Source organism: Triturus cristatus, chromosome 11 (genome assembly GCF_964204655.1).
Source record: "Triturus cristatus chromosome 11, aTriCri1.1, whole genome shotgun sequence".
In the NCBI taxonomy this organism is placed as follows: Eukaryota; Metazoa; Chordata; class Amphibia; order Caudata; family Salamandridae; genus Triturus; species Triturus cristatus.
Window position 1 is genome coordinate 52,321,270 of NC_140594.1, and position 19,633 is coordinate 52,340,902.

The following is a 19,633-nucleotide window of genomic DNA, read 5'->3' on the forward strand; positions in this document are numbered from 1 at the left end:
TTCCAGAAGGAGTGTAAAGCAGCTTGTTTTACCAGAACATAATCTTATTGCTATAGATTAAGTGAAAAAGAACCACACAGTGTATTTATAAAAATATGTATTTATTATAGACCCTCACTTACACATACAGATATCTTCTACCCGGATATATACACATTGCACACAATACTTTGCAATAAAAATAGGTAAGTAGCACGAGTACACAGTGGTCGCCAGGGGGAGACCAAACCATATACTAAAATAGTGGTATGCGAACCACGACTCGAGTCAAGACTATACCCAGAAGATGTAGAAGTGCCGGGGACCCAAGGAACCACCTGAGGTAAGTAATTAGGAGACCCACAGAGGTTGTGTGCAGTGTGGGAACCAGACCGCGTGATCAATATGCCAATGGTTAAGTCGCGGTTACAATTTTAAAGAAGGACCCCTCCCAGCAGACTCTGCAGAAACCCTGTGGAAGACAGAAGTCTGGAGAGCCACCCCACCCGTGGATACCTTAGGAACCATGATACCTACCCCAGGGCAGCTGGGTGCATTGGTGTGAAGTGGCGTCAGAAGCCCACCATCGAACCCAATGGTGGACTTCAGAAAGATGCCGCTGCTGGAGAAGGTGAAAGTGTCCGGTGGAACCCAAAGGTGGATTCAAAATATGAAGAACCTGCAAGCAGAGGGGACATAGTCTATGCTATCAGGAGTGACCAGGAGGCACCGAAGACGAATGCCCACCGATGTCTGGTGTTGCACGGGAGCTGACAGTGACCTTAGAACTGCAGCTGTGTGGACCAGGCAACGCTGTGGAAGACCAGGAGCCGTACACGAGCTGTCCCACGCCGGATGTCGAGGGTTGAGGGGTCGGTTTCCGGCGGGAGCACCAACAAGCCTTGGCAACTGCAAAAAATGTGGAAGTGGAGAAAGGTGCAATGTTGGAATCAGCAAGGTCCTGGAGACTCACTACAAGCAGGGAAGTCAGGGCAGGCCCTGAGCCATCAGGGGAGCCCAAAGAATATGAAGATAACCCTCAAGAGGACCCACAGGCCGGAGGCACTGGAGTCGCAAGAGGACCTCGAGCAGCTCACCAAAGATGCAAGCCCACAATGCAAGAAGATGCGCTGAGGAAGAAGCTCTTGATCACTGGAGATGCTTGAGGTTGGGGCTTCTTGGAGCCCGAAAATCTTGGTTGAAAGAAGTCAATAAGCCTTTGCAACGTCAAGTTGACGTGCTGCACAGGGGTTCGGTTCCTGCGGCTCCGGATACTGGCCTCAAACTTGGTGAGGGGGCAGGGCAGGCCTCGAGGGATGTGAAGAACCACCACCTGTGTTGCTGAACCGTTCGGAGTCTGCGGGAGCTCCGGATCAGCAGACCGGTCCGCTTAGTTGCGGTGCAAGCAGATGCAGGGAAGTGACTCCTTCAATTCAAGGGAGATTCCTTCAGGTGTCTTGGATGTCCACAGGCCTTGGAAGGTTCCTGTATGGTGCACTGTAAAATTCCATATAGGTACCCAAATATAGGCCCGGGTAACATCCCAACCTTTCACCTATATTCGTCCCTACATTACATACATAACGGGCTGTTTTGACTGACACTTTACCTAGTTACGGTTCTGTTTACAGAACATGGGTTTTCCCTGAACAATAGCCTCATACATTATGCATGACGATTCTTGGAAACTCCGCAGGACCACCATCTCCTGCATTATAACTATGTACATGGTTCGTTCCCTACGTCATCCTAAGTCCGACAATGACCCAGCAAGGTAGAACCCCTGGGGACACCTTTGGGTATATAAACCTCACATCTTGCTGAGATAGGCAGAGGAGAACTAGGACTTCCAGGCTGACACACTGATGGGAGATGCTGAGGTTCCTGTATGCAGATACTCCAGATCGCAGTGGTCTGACATCCCTTGCGGGGTGTCCAGCTCGAGACAGACTGGGTCCCACAGTCTCTCTCTTTAAGTAATGGCGTTGACTTTATCCTAGAGGGATTCTTTGCTTAACACCTATAAACCTGCTAGGTACAAAGAGTTAGGGTTGCATCGTAGAAGTACGCATTTTACTGTCCAGTATTTTATATACTTAACTGTATTCATGGTTTTGGCAAGATGGTAGAAATCGAACATCCCTTTACCTTTTTATTGCTTCTAATCATTTATATCGGAATCTGTCTAATTGTTGTGTCAGCACACCTGTTTTACACTACAATGACGACTGTTCAATACATGCTTATTGAAAAACATCCACACCGTTTATTCTGTGTATCTCTCTGAGACAAAGTGAGCATGAGTGACTGAGTGAAAAGTATTGCACTGTTTCCACCGTCCTGATGGATCAGGGTTGTCGTGTGCGATAGTTGCCAACAACTATTCTCTCCTTGGTGAGAGGGGTTTCTAGTGGCACTGTGAGCTAGCTGGTATACAGGCTAACATACCCGGTGGGGGTGTCTAGAAACTGTCTGGACACCAATCCTGCCGTGTATGTTGTCTAAATGTGCAGATCCTATATAGGTTTTATAGGAACTACACGACAGCACATGCACGTATGTTGCAGCAGACGAGCAGGGTGACAAAATCTGGAGCAGCAGGAGTCTTCCCGGTTGCAGCAGGAGTCTTCCCGGTTGTAGCCTTGATGCACAGAGCGAAGTCCAGAGTGCCCAGACGGTCGAAGAAGTGGTGTCTGAAATGAATCTTGTCCCACGACGAATCTAGCGACCCACCCACAGGTAAGCCCTTAAATACCCTAAGGAAAGGATTTGGCCGATTCAGGGGTCCCTCCCCTAAGGAGGGGCTGGACAATGGGGAGGATACTCCCTTGTCCTTTGTCTAGTTGTGCGCCAGAGTGGGAGCCAACAGCTCCCTGAACTGGTTTGAACTGGACTATGCATGGAGGGCACCAAGTGTACCCTGCACGCAGACTACGTGGTGCTGGCAAGCGCTTCCACCCTGCCCCAATACACTAAATCCTGTCTGGGAGGTGGTCACACCTTCCTGTGACAGGATACGTATTGTTTTGCCTTCCCCCTGCCCGAGCTTGGCTCAGCAGCAGGAGGGTAGAATCGTGTCTCTGGTTGGCAGCAGCCCTGGCTTGCTGTCCAGGTCTGGAAGACTGGTACCAGGAGCACCGAGGGCCTCCCAATGGTGTGGGAGGTATGATTCCTCCCACACAGTTTACGGTGTGGGGATTCCAACATGTTTGATGCCAAGCATGATAGGTTTTGTTGCAGCTAGTTTTGAGATGGTCATCGTGTAATGACACGGGGCCTCGCTATGTCAAATGACTGTCTCACTTACAACTCGGGAGAATGGACTCCATAGGTCGTAGGGGTGTCCTGCTCATGCAGGGGCACCCTCACACTTAGAACCAAGCACCCTGCCTTCAGGATTGAAAGGCCTGCGCTAGGGGTGACTTATAGTATTTAAGTGCATTGACCTTAGATATAGGGATATCTTTTGTAAGTGGTGCTAGCATCAGTGTACACCGGCTGCAATGGTAGGGTCGTAGTTGCAAGTGGAATGGTCTCCCATGGGTGGCATAATGCATGCTTCAGCTAATGGGGAACCCTGGTGTACCTATGTCCTGGGTACCGTAGTACCATATGTAGGGACTGATAAGTGTACACCAGTGTCCAATCTGGGATGTACCCAAGTACTTACCAAACCAATTTAGGGGAGAAAGAACAGAGACTTGGGTCCTGATTTGCAGGATCCCAGTCAGACTAGTCAGAAACCGCATTACATCAAGCAAAAAGTGGAAGTAACCATAAAAGCAGTTCCTACAACAACCCCCTCATAATCTGTGTCGGACTGACTGTAGCAGGCATCGGGCAATTTGCTCTGTAGTCTGAAGTGGTGGGGGCTGGTTTTGGAGTGGTGGGGGCCAGTTTTGTTATTGGGGGCCAGTTTTGCAGCAATACTGCAGTATCGCCCCCCAGTAACAAAAGCAGCAGTGCTGTTTGCAGCAGTGTTTCAGGCTTGCCCTCCACCGGGGGAGGGGGCCGGTCAAACAATATTGCCAGGACTGCTTTAGGTTCCTTGTCCGGCCCTGCTCCTAATGAAGTCATTTATGGATTACTTTCTTGATCAGAACAAATGTATTACATTAATTTCTAATACCCAGCCTTATGGTGTGCTTCCATTGACTTGGGTTAAATAACCTTTTTATGTCTGGCAGACTGAAGCTCTGTTATGAAATAGAACTTTATTCCCTGAGATATTAATTCAAGTCATATTAAGAAGAGAGGCGTGAAAGGACCTGTCACAACTTTTACTCAAAATGTCATCTGCATTCCTCCCACACTCGGAAACCTGCAATTGTCAGTAACTCCATTCAGCCCTCTCTAAAAACGTTTCCTCCTCCCTCTTCTAATGACTACTCATTGCATAACCAATATTGCTTAGCCTTCCCGTTGAAAACCTGCATTGCATAACCAATATTGCTGAGCCTTCCTGTTGAAATGAGATTTGGTATATAGATTTGACACGACTGTCTACCCTTTTTAATATCGTTTTCATCTGTACATGAATCTTGTGTATTAATTTAATGCTCCAAATTCTACACCAAAAAGTGACATTCTTTGCTTAGAACAATATGAACTATATCATTTTTTTTTTTTTGGTCTTCTTCCAGCGGGTTTCACTTTTTGTTGCTTCAGATGTTGATGCGTTGTGTGCCTGCAAAATCCTGCAAGTAAGTCTTATTCATGTTTTTGTATTACTTTGTATATAATCATAGCACTTCTGTTTTTCTGTTGCCCTAGTGATATGCATATAAGATTTGTGTTGGAGGCTTGTAGAACCATCCCCAAAGGAATTCAGTCCCTAATCATCCGTTCTTTGTCCTAAGAATATAATCTAACTTGAATTCTACACAACACCAAGCGGCATTTGTAAGCTTTTCTTTATTGGAGTCTGTTGTCAACACCTATTGTGTTTAGATAAGAGAAATGTTATGTATCAGGAACATGTAGTACTTAAAGTTGTGCATTTCCCACTTTAGTACGTTCCCTAACAGTAGTAGTGTTTGTTAGGGCAGTCCCACACCATGTGGAAGATTCCCACATTATGTGTACGCATCTCTGGCACAATAAAAATGTTATGCATGTATTCTTTTGAGCCTTCTGGGAGTCCATTATGTCCTGTGAGTATAATTAACTTGTATAAGCTTGAAATGGGGTTATTCAATGGTCCTAATAGTTGTTATGAATCTGGTGAGTTGTAAAACCTGCATTGTACCGCCTGAGTTAAATGTTTGTTGCATAAAATCATAAGATATTTGCGTGTGCACTTTTCTCAGTTACGCCCCACTTGTTGATGTATCGAGCTTTTAAGTGGGGAGTATACAAATCTGTATACCAGCTGTGGGAGCAGAGCGTTTTCCAATAGCAAACATAGCAAATTATGAATTTTTCAACTATATTGACAACCTGCAGAGGGATGACCCGGGAACGTCCAGTTATTTGAAGATCTACCACTGCATCTACGAACATTCTCTTTGCAACAGTTAAGACGTTCATGTCAAACATTCCTTGTTTGCCCTCTAAAAGCAATGAATCAGTTTCGTTTAAGTCATTCCTGCATTAAACACTACACATTGGTTACATAAGAAACAAATGTGTGCTTATAGAGAAATCAAGCCTGTTTGGAAAGGTTTAGCACAGCACATGTATCGCTCATTCATGTGCCAGAAAAAAGATTTGTTAATGGAGGTTATAAATACCATTAGTAATTCTGTACCAGCCTAAATGCCCATCTGAACTCGCGTGGTAATAGACATGCCTACAATTTGTATGGCAGGTAACTACATCAATAAGAATTCCAGTTATTGTGCTTACGGTGACACCACTTGTCTTTCACTACATTGTTGTCTAAATACACAAAATGTACTGATGAACTCAAAAGATTGCAATGTGATATGCTGAGTTAGTTTGTTGTGGGTCTCTCAGTTATCCTTCTGTGGACTAAACTGACAAGCAGCCCCACCCCGGCAACCACCATACACCCAGTGGCCCCTTCTCCAAGATTCCATTGTCCAATTCATCGCAAAGCACATTGTAACTGCAGACTTAGTCTGGGCTAACTTAAGTACAATGTGTAAGAAACTACGTATTACTGCACAATGTCGGTGTGTGGCCTAATAGATAACGGACACGTCCCTCAGCCCAGTCAGCCTTGCATATCCAAGCCTGACATATGACTGACTCTTCCACGACTCTGCCGGCCTGTGTTGCATGGCTAAATACATATAAGCTCCCAAAGGCAAGATCGATTGCATTGCAAATGCTGGTTAAAATGCATGTGAATTATGCTTTTTAGGTCTCGTCTACTGACCTTGCATGCGCTGTCACTGCGAGGGGTATTGTTTGATATAAAAGGCTTGGATCCCGCCATTGCTTACCATTCATTACTTTCATTGTCACTCTTCTTTGCTACCTGCTAATTGGCAAGTGAGTGCCGCACGTCACTTCCTTTTTCTCTGTGGAGCATAGGCCAAGCACAGATTAATTAATATTAGTGTCCGTCTGCTGCCAGAGTACAGACACTGGCCCTCCCAACCACTGACCTACATCTTTAATGGTGACAGCAGAGACTCTGTATGAATGTTTGTATGAGAGGTAGCACTGCAAATGCTCACGCATCAGAGCATCTTAGTGCTGTAATCCTTTTATTAATAAACATTTAGCATAAGTTTTATTAGACCTGTACATGCTGAAGTAACATGCTGTTATAACGTACTGCCTAAAATTGTTTAATTTGCCTTACTCTTAATACTGAATTGGCTCCATTCCAAGACAGCACCTGTATTAGCATGTTTGCTCATCAACATGACTGTATACAGTGCAGAGGAAATTAGCACTGGCAAAGCCAATGGATCTCTCCTTTCTGACCTGTTGCCAATGATTTTTACCCAGTGTGCACACTGTTGTGTAAGTAAAGAATGACAGAACTCTTTTGGTTCCTGATGGACTACGTAGACTTGTGGCTGTAATTAAGTGAATGTAGGTTTAAAACGTTGAGTTCTTTCGTCTTCGCTGTAGAATAAAGGCGTGTATAACTACAAAGTGGCGTAGTCATTGGCTGGGTAGAACACTAGCGCTGGCAACGAGTAGGGTATAAGTAACCCGTAGAGCGACAGTGCTCTCCCAGAGATTTTGCCATGGTCTAGCAAACTGCTCGTGTGCGTCACGTGTGCCGCAGTTGAAGTGCAGAATCTACTCTGGCACCTGTGAAGTCTCCCCGCAATGCCAGCCTGTGTAAAGCTTTTGCAGACAAAGAAAGCATCATTGAAAATCTACACATCAGTGGCCAAGAATCTAATGAAAAGGCTGCAAACAGACGTACTATACAAATTAAAGCTATGTCATATGGAGTGATAATGCAAAAGGCTGATGCAACCAGGTCTTGAAAAGCAGCGTATTGTGACAATCCAGTGCAAGTTAAGTTGTAATCTAATTTGTTATAAAGCCGAGATCAACTAGGTGGTTACTAAGAGGCATCCAAGCGCTAAGCCATTTGAAAATCAAATAGTCTGCTTATCAAATCATTTGAATGCGAAAAAACCTGTCTACTTTATGAAACGACTAAAGAGTCCTCATACCACAGCCTGCTGTGGCCCCAGAGAGAGGGATGGGGTTGTGCGTGCAGAGCTGTCCATAAACGAAGCAACCCACCACCAAAAGCAGCTGAGTGGGGGCTCAGAACAACTCAACAGATCTCCATTAAAATGAATAGCTGCAATGGAGAGCAAGGTAGAGGCCAAAGCTGCTCCAACTGTCAAGGTTTATCCTGAAGTCAGCAAGTCACAAGGCTCTAGAGATGGTTTACATGAGCAAGTTTACCTAGAAACCGAGACCACTGCGGTCCACCAATGGTTCTACTACTGCTGATTTCTTAAAACTGATGTCATCATTTTATACTGACAACCACAATTTTGGCTATAGCAGCGTTGTCAAGTAGCCTCAACAGACTATCAGCTACATTGTTCTTCCACCCAGGTACATATTCCACCCTGCAATTTTACCTCCAACCTAGCAATTACTTTTGTGCCTGCTGGACCTAGAACCTTGAGTAGGGGCTTGTGATCCATCCACAATGCTACTTTGTTTCCGTATATAAAGGTCCGGAAGTAATTGATTTCCCAAGCAGCAGCCAAAGCCGCCTGCTCTGACGGAGTACTTTCTTTCTGTACCCGACAAAGAACGGGAGGCGAACACCACTGTTCTTCCCACTTGCCCGTGCACCTGTCATAACACTGCACCAATACCAACTGCTCTGGAATCCATGGTGATAATCCTTTTTGAACCCATCTGAAATGACACCACTACCCCTGCATTGGCATTATCTTTGATTTGTGTGAAACCATTTTGCTGTTCCTCACCCCAAGTGAATTTCCTGCCATTCCTCAACAAAATTCTAAAGGCCTCCATCTTTTGGGCGAAATCATGCACAAACTTGGAGTAGTATTCTACTTAGCCCATGAAAGATGGTAGTTTGTCCTTGACATTGGGTACCTCCACATTTTACAATCGCACTCACTAAATCAGTTTTGGGTTTGTCATCATTTGTCGTTATCAACCAATCCAAGTATTCTACCTCCTGCAGCAAAACGTACACTTCTTTCTACGCAAAGTCAGCCCATCTCTAAAAATACGAGCAAACACTTTCCCCAAAGTTCTATTTTGCACATCAGTGCTTTCCCCAAACACAAGTATGTCGGCTTGAAAAAAAAAACATTTTATACACCAGACAACAAACTTGAAATTAGTCTTTGGAAGACAAAGACTAGAACACAAATCATAGGGTAGTCTTTTAAATTGAAATGTACCTTCTGAGGTGAAACGGAGGTCCAGTGTCTGGAGTCTGTATGGAGTTCTACCTGGTGATATGTACTTCTCAGGTCTAATTTAGAAAAGTATTTCCCTCCCGACAGCATTAAAATCAATGTTATTATTCAGGAGAGTAAAAGAGTCCATGACTACATTTTCATTGAGGCTATGTAAATCCCCGCAAAACCTCAGTGACTTGTCAGATTTTTTCATGATGACCACTGTTGAAAGCCGTTCGGCGGCCTCCAGCACCTCTATTATGTTGTCCTTGATCATCTGCTCCAAAATCTAGTTCACCTTTCGTCTCACGGCCACTGGCACTTTTCTCACCATGTGCTGTGCTGGCACTGTGTTTCTCTTGAGCTTAATCTCATCAAGTACTGCTTGGTGACTCTCAACCTGTTCTTGAATACCACCTCCTGTTTTAGAATACTCTTCAGGTCTTCATCCTCCTCCACGATCACCTGGTTGTCTGCCCAGGGATTCAATGTATTATGCAGATCCTACTGATGTGATCAACCCAAAATGGGTGGCCCCTCAGCCACCTCGTACACCTTTCCTTTGGTCATCCTACTCCCAATCTTGGTCACAGCAGAAATGTAACCCACTCCTCCAATGTTTGCTCCTTGATATCCTTTTAATACTACATTGGTGGTTGTAACAAACCCTTGGGCCACACTATGCCAAACAACTGCATGGGTATTCTGGTGTACAGTGAACCAGAATCCTTCATCAAGGATATTACTTCACCATTGTTCCTAAGGCAGCCTTGTTATGAGTTTCCTTTTCCAATCTTTGTCCTCCTCATCAACCTCACCCTCTTTCATGGGCACTCTGTTCCAACTCATCATCATCCACTGATCCACTGATGCGATTATCCTGTTGGAAGCTTTGCACATTGCGCAAAGTCTCCTTTTCCCACAATTAGGACAGTCCTTACCTAGAGCAAAGCCATTGTTTGGAATCACTCAAGTGATAACTGCTCCCTACCCTATGACACACAAAAGGTAACCCTTTGTTAGCGAAGCTCATTGCTCCTCCAGCTATTTGACCACTTGCTTTACCACTATTCACATTGATATTAGATAGTATTTTCCTTGCCTCATTGACCAAATCAGAATCCTCTTCCACCTCAGCCACTTCAGAAGTAGGTTTGCTGTCTGCCTAACTTCACTGCATTTCCCTCATAGGTCTTTTTGACTCTTCAATTACCTTAGCTATGGTTACAGCTTCTTTCAAAGAGGTATTACTGTTGCCCACAAATGTTTTCTTGCTGCTGCGTTGTGCAGTCAACTGATCACAAACTCCTCAGTCATTTGGCCAAATTGACACTTGGCAGCAAATTCCCCCAGTCTGGCTACAAAGTAATCTACTGATTCAAATGAATGTTGAGGTTGTGTGTAAAACTTGTCGGCGCATTACAATATTCACAGCCTTTGCAAATCTGTTTTGGGGTTGTAATTTGGCTCCTGTATTGCTTCGTCGATACAAATAATAGAAAATACCGCCCTCCCATATGGAGGCAGAAACGCGGCGAAGCAATAAAACACCACCAGGAAAGGGATCTCACTTTTATAAAATGAGACACATCAAAGACTGTTCTCAGAATAAGGCATGGGGTTTTATTTGTGCAACACTCTAACAAAAAGACTTTCCCAAATGTCAAATGAACAACGTGTGTGTGTGTGTGTGTGTGTGTGTATATGTGTGTATAGATATATATATATATATATATATATATATATATATATTATACAAGCAATAATATTGCACTTATAAGTAGGCAAATAAAAACTGTTAAATGCATGGAATAAAATACATGAAATAAATTACAAGCAGATAATAATATGGACGTCCACTGCAAGAAATCAACACTATCTATACACTAAATACATCAGATGATTACAACCACTGAAGACTTGAATGTGCACAGACACACACACACACACACACACACACACACACACACACACACACATCACAATGTCAATAAAACATAAAGCACCTCTCCGGCTGCAAACACTGCATCTTAGCCCACTCCAGACCGGGGGATTCACAACTGGGGTTAAGAGCCTCAGCAAACTGGGATCTGCTGCGCTGAAGAAGACGTGTCCCTCATTCAGATTCCAAAAATCCTGGTTTCCAAGTCCACAAACCCCAGCCTTATAATCTCAAAGCACACTAGAAGTTTCCGAGAGGCCCTCCTCTGCGCCAAGGAAACATACTGGAGTTGGCTACGCTCCATGCAAGCATTCCAAAGGCAAGAGTTCTTGCGTTCCCTCTGCGCTCTCACGTTTCAGTCCTTACCTTAAGGAAGCTTACGAAAGTACAGAAAACAGTCTCCAAAAACAAAACCACCTTGAACGTGAATAGCCTAAACAACGTATCTGGGGGCCTGCCTGTGTGCGCAAAAGCTCTAGCTAAACCGAGTCAGAATTCAAGATGGCATGAGGGCATGTCAAAGCCAATAGTAAGAACTTCAAAATACTTCCCAATGTACAGCACATTTGAGCACCACTGCTTATAAGACTGCACTTGGAGACCAAAAAGTACATTCCACATCTATCTCTCTCACTCTCTGACACATATACACATCCCATACAGTCAGGCTAGGGTACAGTAAAACACTAAAAGTCAATTAAAATAATGACAGTCAAAGATCATCACGTGGTCTCAATACATAGGAGTGCCTCTAGCACTACACCTCCTTGTAAAATCTTCAAATTCATTTCCTCGGTTTTTCCGAATTGGTGGTAGGTATTTAAATGTTGGCCCTCTTTGCACAAAAAAGCCAACAAAATTGCTCTTTTCCTCACCAGAGAGTAGTCGATGTCTTCTAAAGCTGACAAACAGTTCTCAAGCGTCAATTCAATCTTCCCACTCAATAGGTGCGTCACCGGTGAGCATCAAGAAAGGTGGGGTAACAATGGATTGGCTTATGTTCATTTCTCCCTAAAAATTAAACGAGTAGTAACAGTTGAAACAGTGCAATACCAGAAACAGCCACCGGGTGTCAGTCTGAGACTGAGTAATCGCTTAATCGAGCAAAATTGAGTTGAGAGTGTCTGAAACTGAGGTGAAGAGCTCTTATGAGGCCTGAACACAAGATCGCAGAAGGAGTGTGGTGTCTACCAAATAATGAATAACAACAATTCAATCAGTTGAATTCTCAAGATGTATTTAATCACCTCATCCACCAACAGTTCATCTCTAACTGACACATTCGAACACTCCTTCATTGAACGGTTCCAATTTGAACTCATGATGATGTCACACATCTTCCCTCTTTACAGCAAAATAAACTTAAGAAAACAGCAAAAAAGATGAACGTAAGAAGAGAGAGACAAATGTGATAAACTCAATTAAACATTTTGAAGAACAACACTAGAAAGAAAAATTAACAAACAGTCTCTCAAAAATAAAGGTTGTTTGCGCACCCTCTGACTCGTAACTCTACTATTGACAGGAAAAGAGCGAGATCCTGTATGAGAGAACATTACACCACTTGAGGATGAACATTTGTCATCAAAACCCTCTTTCACAAGGACTGGATTTGGATTGGTTCCGACAACAACTCCTCTGCTTTTATTCCAAATCCAACCAACCTCAATTTTCACAGCATTCTTGAATATTTTGACAACCTTTCTTACCTTGGTATACTTAGACCACGGTTAACAACCAACAGGGGCCTTTATTTTTACAAAGTCCCCCACAGTCACATCACAGGTTTGTGCACATTCCTTTTCATCAAAATACATTTTCCACATTCTCTGTTTATCAAGCCCTTTACACCTCCATTCACCAATATCATTGATCTTCAGACCTTTGTTCAAAACCATCCACCCTTGACACAACTTTGAGTTAGACGCCCTACCTTTGAACAACTCAAAGGGAGTTCTTCCAGTGGTCGAATGAGGAGACATGCGATAGGCACTGATTCTGTACTGTAGAACAGTTTTCCAACAAAGATTACTTGCCCTGGCTAATTGAAGAGTTTTATTCACCTTCTCCACAGCCCCATTCGTTTCTGGATGGTAAACTGAGCTCCTCTTATGAACTATACCACAATCTTTAAAAAATGTCTGCATTTCTGAAGAACAAAACTGAGGTCCATTATCAGAAAGAATAAAATTGGGATAACTTTCTCTCTTGAATATCTCCTCAAACTTTATCACGCTTCCTGATGAAATATCTCTTACAGAGCTTACCTCAATCCATCTTCAATAAAGATCAATCACAACAATCAAATGGGGTGTATCACTCACGCCATGTAATGGACCAACAATATCAATTCAAGTTCATCCCAAGGATGAACAGGAAGCCTTCCGCAGACCATGGGCATTTGTTTGGTTTTAAAAATGTTGTCACTTGCACAACACTCAAAACAATCTCTGAGCATCCTTTCAACTTCTTTATCCATCCCTGGCCACCAGAATTGCATCCTCAAACACTCCTTGGTTTTTACAATGCCTAAATGTCCAACATGAGCAAGACTGAGAAGTTTACTCCAAATACCCAGGGGTGGAACAAGTTTTGTTCCACGAATGAGCATGCCATCCATCACAGTTAATTGTTTTTACCTAACAACAACAACAACTCAATCACTTTAGACATTTCCACTTCTTTAATCAACTCGCTCATCCATTCTGATTCCCCAACAACACCTAAGGTTACTTCAGACATTTATAACTTCATCTTCAAAACTCTCCTCCTCCAGATTAACCTCTTTTACATCCACCAAACGAGATAAACAATCTGCTGAAATGTTGTTCACACCTGGAATATAATTAACTTCAAACTCATACTCTTGAAGAGAAATAATCAATTTTCTAATCTGTGCAGAAATTGAATCGACTTTTTTTGTTTTTTTTTTGTTGACAAAACATCCTTTAAAGGCTTATGATCCGAGAGACCTTTTACCTTTGTCCCCCAAACCAAATTCCTGTACTTCCTTAAGGCCCAGAAGATGGCTAAGACCTCTTTCTCAATTACAGAGTAATTGAGCTCTGAGCCTCTCAAACATCTAGAGGCACACGCTATCAGTCGTTCTTCACCACAACTCTTCTGAAGCAACACCGCACCAATGCCTTTGGCACTGGCGTCAGTCAAAATGATAGTTTCATGATCTGGTACAAAGGCCTGTAAACACGGTGCTTTCTTCAATTCCTCCTTTATACAATCAAATTCCTTAGCACACTCTGTACTCCAATCAAAAACCACATTCTTACTTGTCAAAGACCTAAGAGACTGTGTCTTGCTAGCATAGCCTGGAATGAACTTACAATAATACTCAACCATGCCCAAAAAGGACATCAACTCCTTATTACCAGGTTCATTCAATTTCACAACTGTCAACTAGATCTTTTTTTAGGATAAACACCTTGCCCTGTGATACGATGTCCTAAGTAAGTAACCTCCTCTACACAGAACTTACATTTCTCCAATTTTAGCGTCAATCCTGCTTCCCTCATCCTATCTCATACAGCACACACCCTTGAAAAATGTTCAGCCTTCGTCCTACCATAAATTAACAAATCGTCTTGATAGCACCTTACACCAGAAAGACCTTTAAGCACATTAGACATTACTCGCTGAAAACAGATGCTGCTGATACCAGCCCAAAAGGCATCCTTAAAAAATGTAAATGTCCCCGTGGGTGTCACAAATGCAGTCGGGTCTTGCAAAATTTCATCTAACTGCATCTGATGGTAGGCGGAAGCTAAATCAAGTGTGGTGAAAAACTTAGCACCCGCTAAAGTGCAGGTTATCTCCTCAATGTTTGGTAAGGGAAATCTATCAACCACCACTTCTTTATTGAGAGAACGCAAATCAATGCAAAGACTAATTTCACCATTAGTTTTCTTCGCAACAACAATAGGAGCCAACCACTCAGTACCCTCAACAGACTCCTGTATTCACCAACCGTTCAATCTCCTTTTGCACACTGACTTGTTAATTCAACGGTACCCTTCAAACTTTGGCAACAACTGGAACAGCACCCTGTTTAAGTTTTATATGGTGTTTGTACCCCTTGAGACATCCAACTTGTCTTGATATACATCAGCAAACTATTCACTTAAAACAGCTACAGGATTGTCAACTGCTTGAACTTGCGGATCAGCATTGGGATTAAGAAGCACCCCAAGAAGTCGTTGATGAGGCCAACCTAACAATGCATCACCTCTTAGCAATATATACCTTTTCTTCAGTCAGTCTACCACTCAATTCAATACAAGTCATGAAATAAACCAGCAAGTTTATCGGCAAACCTCCATAACCAACAGGAGAAACACATGTTTTTTTTTTTAAGAGAAACACTTTCTCTGAAATGAAGATCAAATATCTCCTTGTTAATAATGGTGAGATGGGAACATGACTCAAACTTCATCTGAAGTTCAACACCTTCAACTATGACAACATGAGAAGGATGTTTTGCTTTACCATCATTAATCTGATACATAATTTCTTTAACTTGTGGTTGTTCTGTTCTTTTAACTTTGCTCTTACAATAATTGGCCAAATGACCTTTCTTCCCACATGCATTACAGATAACTTGTAAAGCTGGACAAAATGACACATTCGCCCTATGACCTATCAGGCCACATCTAAAACAGACCGACTTTTTGTTATGCGTGCTGGTACCTACAGCACCTCAAAGGTTTTACATTTTCTACATCCACTGACGTTTTATTTTTAACTTGACAAACCAACTCCTCCACATTAGAAGATAAAGCATTTGATTTGTTTTTTGCATTGGCATTAGCGCCAGGATACTCCTTGCGGAGTGACCGTTGCACTTTACAAATATCAAATTACTTAACTCATCTACACATTTCATCATGTGTTCAACCTGTTTGGCAATTGCTAAAACCTCATCTAATGGAGGTTCATCTTTTAACCATAACTCTTCCCTAATTTTATCATGTGCACACTTTAATACAAATCGATCTCTTATTCTCTCCTCTACTGCTCCACCAAATTTACAGCTGACCACTAGTTTCCTTAACCCGGTGACAAACTCTTCAATTGACTCGTCTTTCTTCTGTTCACGTAACCCAAAATATCTCTCCATTATAGTGCTGACACGTTGGAGATAATCTCGATCTAACTGTAAGATGCATATTTCATACTCATTTAATGTCCTCTGATCTGCTGCACTTAGTTCAGGTAAGTTCTCAAGTACTTCCTGACCTTCTCCTCACAGACAATGAAGTAACAATGAATGTTTACGTTATGCACTTCAGTTTGTTCCACACACTCTAGCATAATTCACGAAGATCTTTTTCCATTTTTGCCACTTTATCACCGGTTCACCAGGGCTGCTCAAGAAAAATGGTGGTGAAGTTACGTTCTGCATAACTACTAGTAACAATAAGTGACAAATACTTATCACCTTCCTGTAAATTAAACTGTTATGTCTTTCTTTTTTTCCTTTAATAAAGTTTAATTAACAAATAAAAACAAAAAAATCAATGTGTATTCTCTTCCAGTATCTCAAAATATAACTTCTTTTTTTTAAAAAGATTGTGAAAGACTTTGTTAGACCTGTCAGCCCTTTGGGTGGTCCCTCCTCATCATTATTTATTTTGTCCCACTTTTGCCTCAAACCCTATTATAATTTTTCCTTTTTGGGAACCACCAGACTTTTTAGTGTTGATGCAGGATCAGGGAGCCATTTTCCCTACCCCTGGAACTTCTGTCTGAGGGCCTGAGACACAAAATGGTGGCCACCCATTGTCACCTGTGACATCATCAGAACCCACTAGAGGTTTCTAGAACCTTCCGTAACATTCTGGAACCCTGTGACAGTGAGAGGCAGTTTAGAATGTTGGGAGGCCATCTCAGTGTGGCAGTTGGCATCTGACTAGAGAGGAGAGAGGACCAGTTCAGAAGGAGGTCGGAGTAAGGCAGCAGGGGTGGAAACCAGTGCTTGGAGTGGGGTCCAGAAACCCACCCTTGATGCTAGTCCCTACTGACCAAGCCCAGCCTAGAGCCCTGTGTGGGACCAAGATCAGAAAAACCATCTTAAGGACCTAAATATTGTGAAGAGGCCTTAAAGAAGAAGACCAGCAAGCTCCTGACCTGTTTAGCGGTGTCCTCCTGGAGTCCTGACGTCGAAGCCTGGAGACCTGAGGCCTGAGGTGGAGAAGCGGCGCTGACAGAAAGCAGACGTCGTACCCGGAGCCGTCAGAGGTCGAGAGAGGGCGCCGACTGAGGTCGTGGAGAGGCACCTGAGGTCGAGGTGAAGCGCGCCGGAGGTCGGGAGTGGAGGTCGCACTCCGGAGACACCCGGAAGCGGGGAGACCGTGACCCTGCGACGCCGGAAGGCGACATCGAGCCGGAGCAGCCCAGCGACATCGAGCCGAAGCAGCCCAGCGACATCGAGCCGAAGCCGCCCAGCGATGCCGAGGCCGCCCAGCGACACCGATCCGAGGCCGCCCAGCGACACCGATCCGAAGCCGCCCAGCGACACCGAACCGGAGCCGCCCAGCGACATCGACACTGTGCCGAGCGGAGCCGATCATCGTGAAAAGGGCAGTAAGTGGTAGAAAGGGCATCTGAGGCCCTGTGGAGCCCTAAAAGACCATTCTAGGGGCTAGAGGGGTGTTAGAACCAGCCTGGGAGTGCCAGGGGTGAACTGAGACTGGTGCAGTGACCACTGTGAGGGGTTGTGTATTTTGGGTGAACCAGATCCTTAGGTTACCCTTTTTCTACCTCAGTTCAGGCCCAGCCTTGACCAATCTAGGTGGGACACCCCCCATGTCATCCAAATGACCACAAGCTGTACTTGGGCATAGTAAAACCAAACTACCTCATAAATGTGATCTGATTTGCAATTGTTATTGATTGCTTATCTTATTTATTGAAGGCGTTTTATTTATTGTCTGACTGTATTTATTCCTGCATTGTATTTATTGTCTGACAGTATTTATTAGCCATTTGTATTTATTGCACCCCTATTTATTCCTTGCTTATTTATGACCTGATCCTATTCATTGAAACCCCACTGTGGTATTATTTATTTGACCTGCCCTTTTAAAGGAGAATCTTATGGTACTGTGTTTATTTTATGAACCCTGCAACTAAGAGAAAATAAGATAAAGACAAACTACTTTCTTTCATAATTTTTACGGTGTAGTGTCGTTTTTGGAACGGATGAACGCATGGTTATTGTGAGGGTGTGATGTACGCTTAACACGGTGCCTGACCCCCAACCGCTCGAGCCAAGCTACCATTGTGCTGGGAACCTGGTGACTGCTAACCCGGTTGCCCGGTTTCCAACAGACTTGAATTTTTTTTTTACTTACCAAACGTGTGATAAATGAGGTGTGCCAATTACTGTTGTCTGTAAATTATCAGCACACCAAAATAAAATGCAGATGTGAAGGAATTGGTGTGCCAAAACTGGCACTCTCGAAATGAAGTAGCTCTTCTCTTATCCTTACGAAACAGAATTGAATGTTGCCTCGCATCCGCATGCACAACAAAACTGAAGGCATACACGTTGTGAAGAATTCAGCATAAAAATCAACTACGCTTCGTTAATTTCCTCAAATATTTCCCTATTCGAGATGGTGCCCGTGCGTGCCTAAGCACGTCTGGAGAAAATAACGTCGCTGTGGAACGTAAAGTTTGTTCCTCCCAGAGATGAGAATGAGGCTTGAATGCCTCACGCCGTTCGTCGCGCTGAATCAGTGAAATGCAGATGCGTTTCACTGCCTGACCCTCCCGCTAATCTCTTCACCGGTTAATGACAATACACAGTTCACGGGCAAAAATGTCCACGTATGAATCAGCCGCTGGAGAAGTGTCACTCCACTTCTCATCCGTGCCAATAGACAGCCGCTGGAGAAGAGTTCCAACTTAACTTCTCTGCAGGACGATACGAGGAGAGACCGCTCTAACTTGATGTTGAGGTGAGTGGAAACGATCCCACGCTCGATGCAAAATTAATGTGGTGTCTACCACATAATGAATAACAACAATTAAATCGGGTGAAGTCTCAATATTTATTTAATCACCTCATCCACCAACAGTTCATCTCTAACTGACACATTAGAACACTCCTTCATAGAACGGTTCCAAATAAAACTCATGATGTCACAGTCCTGAACAGCATGTTAGCTTAGGTGTCTAGCGTGTCAAGCTGGAGCTCCATGGCAAGAGGTATGGAGGCGGAGGAGGCCGCTGGCGCACGCTAGGTTGCTCGAGGTGCTGGAGGCACAAGACAGAGACCTAATTTCAGGGAGCACCTGGGAGGCTGGCAGCAAGGGATTTATGTTTATGTTGCTGGTTACATTACTTTGGCTGGATTTACATTTGGCAATTTCGGCGAGGTGCAGGTTGAACTTTACAAACGTATTGAGGGTCTTGACCCTGCCGAGGGTCTCTAGCCCGACTGGTTTCTCCTGGGATTCCCCCGACGGTGAGACCTGTGGGGCCGACTAGTGTTCATGGGTAAAAGAGGCATTGCCCTGCCACCCTCCGGGGAGAGGCAAGAATAGGGAAATCAACGTAGAGAAGCTGAAAATAAATGACTGATTTGAAACACTGTGCTGAAACTCTTGGGTGAACTCTATTGAACTTTGCAGATGTGCTACTGCGCAGTTGCTAGCCGGGCGAGGTATTTTTCGGCCTGCAGGCACAAACTACAGATGTGACATCACAGGAGGGGGAATGCTGAATTAAACCAGCATTAAAAATGCAATAGGTGTCGCCTTTTATTAAGTTAAAGCCATTTGCTTTGCTATACAATACCATTAGCAAAGCAAATGGCTTTAACTTAATCAAAGGCGAGACCTATTGCATTTTCAAT

General features: G+C 43.7%; 1 protein-coding gene across 2 annotated transcripts in view; it reads left to right on the forward strand.

Annotated features, from left to right (window-relative positions):
- CDC45 (cell division cycle 45) overlaps positions 1-19,633 on the forward strand; it is a 433,910-nt gene that overhangs the window by 34,945 nt on the left and 379,332 nt on the right. Inside the window, exon 2 of one of the 2 annotated variants that reach the window (XM_085633419.1) lies at positions 4,623-4,682. The exons of the other annotated variant lie outside the window; for it this stretch is intronic. Coding sequence (XP_085489545.1) covers positions 4,623-4,682 — 60 coding nt within the window. The remainder of the gene's footprint in view (positions 1-4,622; positions 4,683-19,633) is intronic. 2 annotated transcript variants of the gene reach the window in all.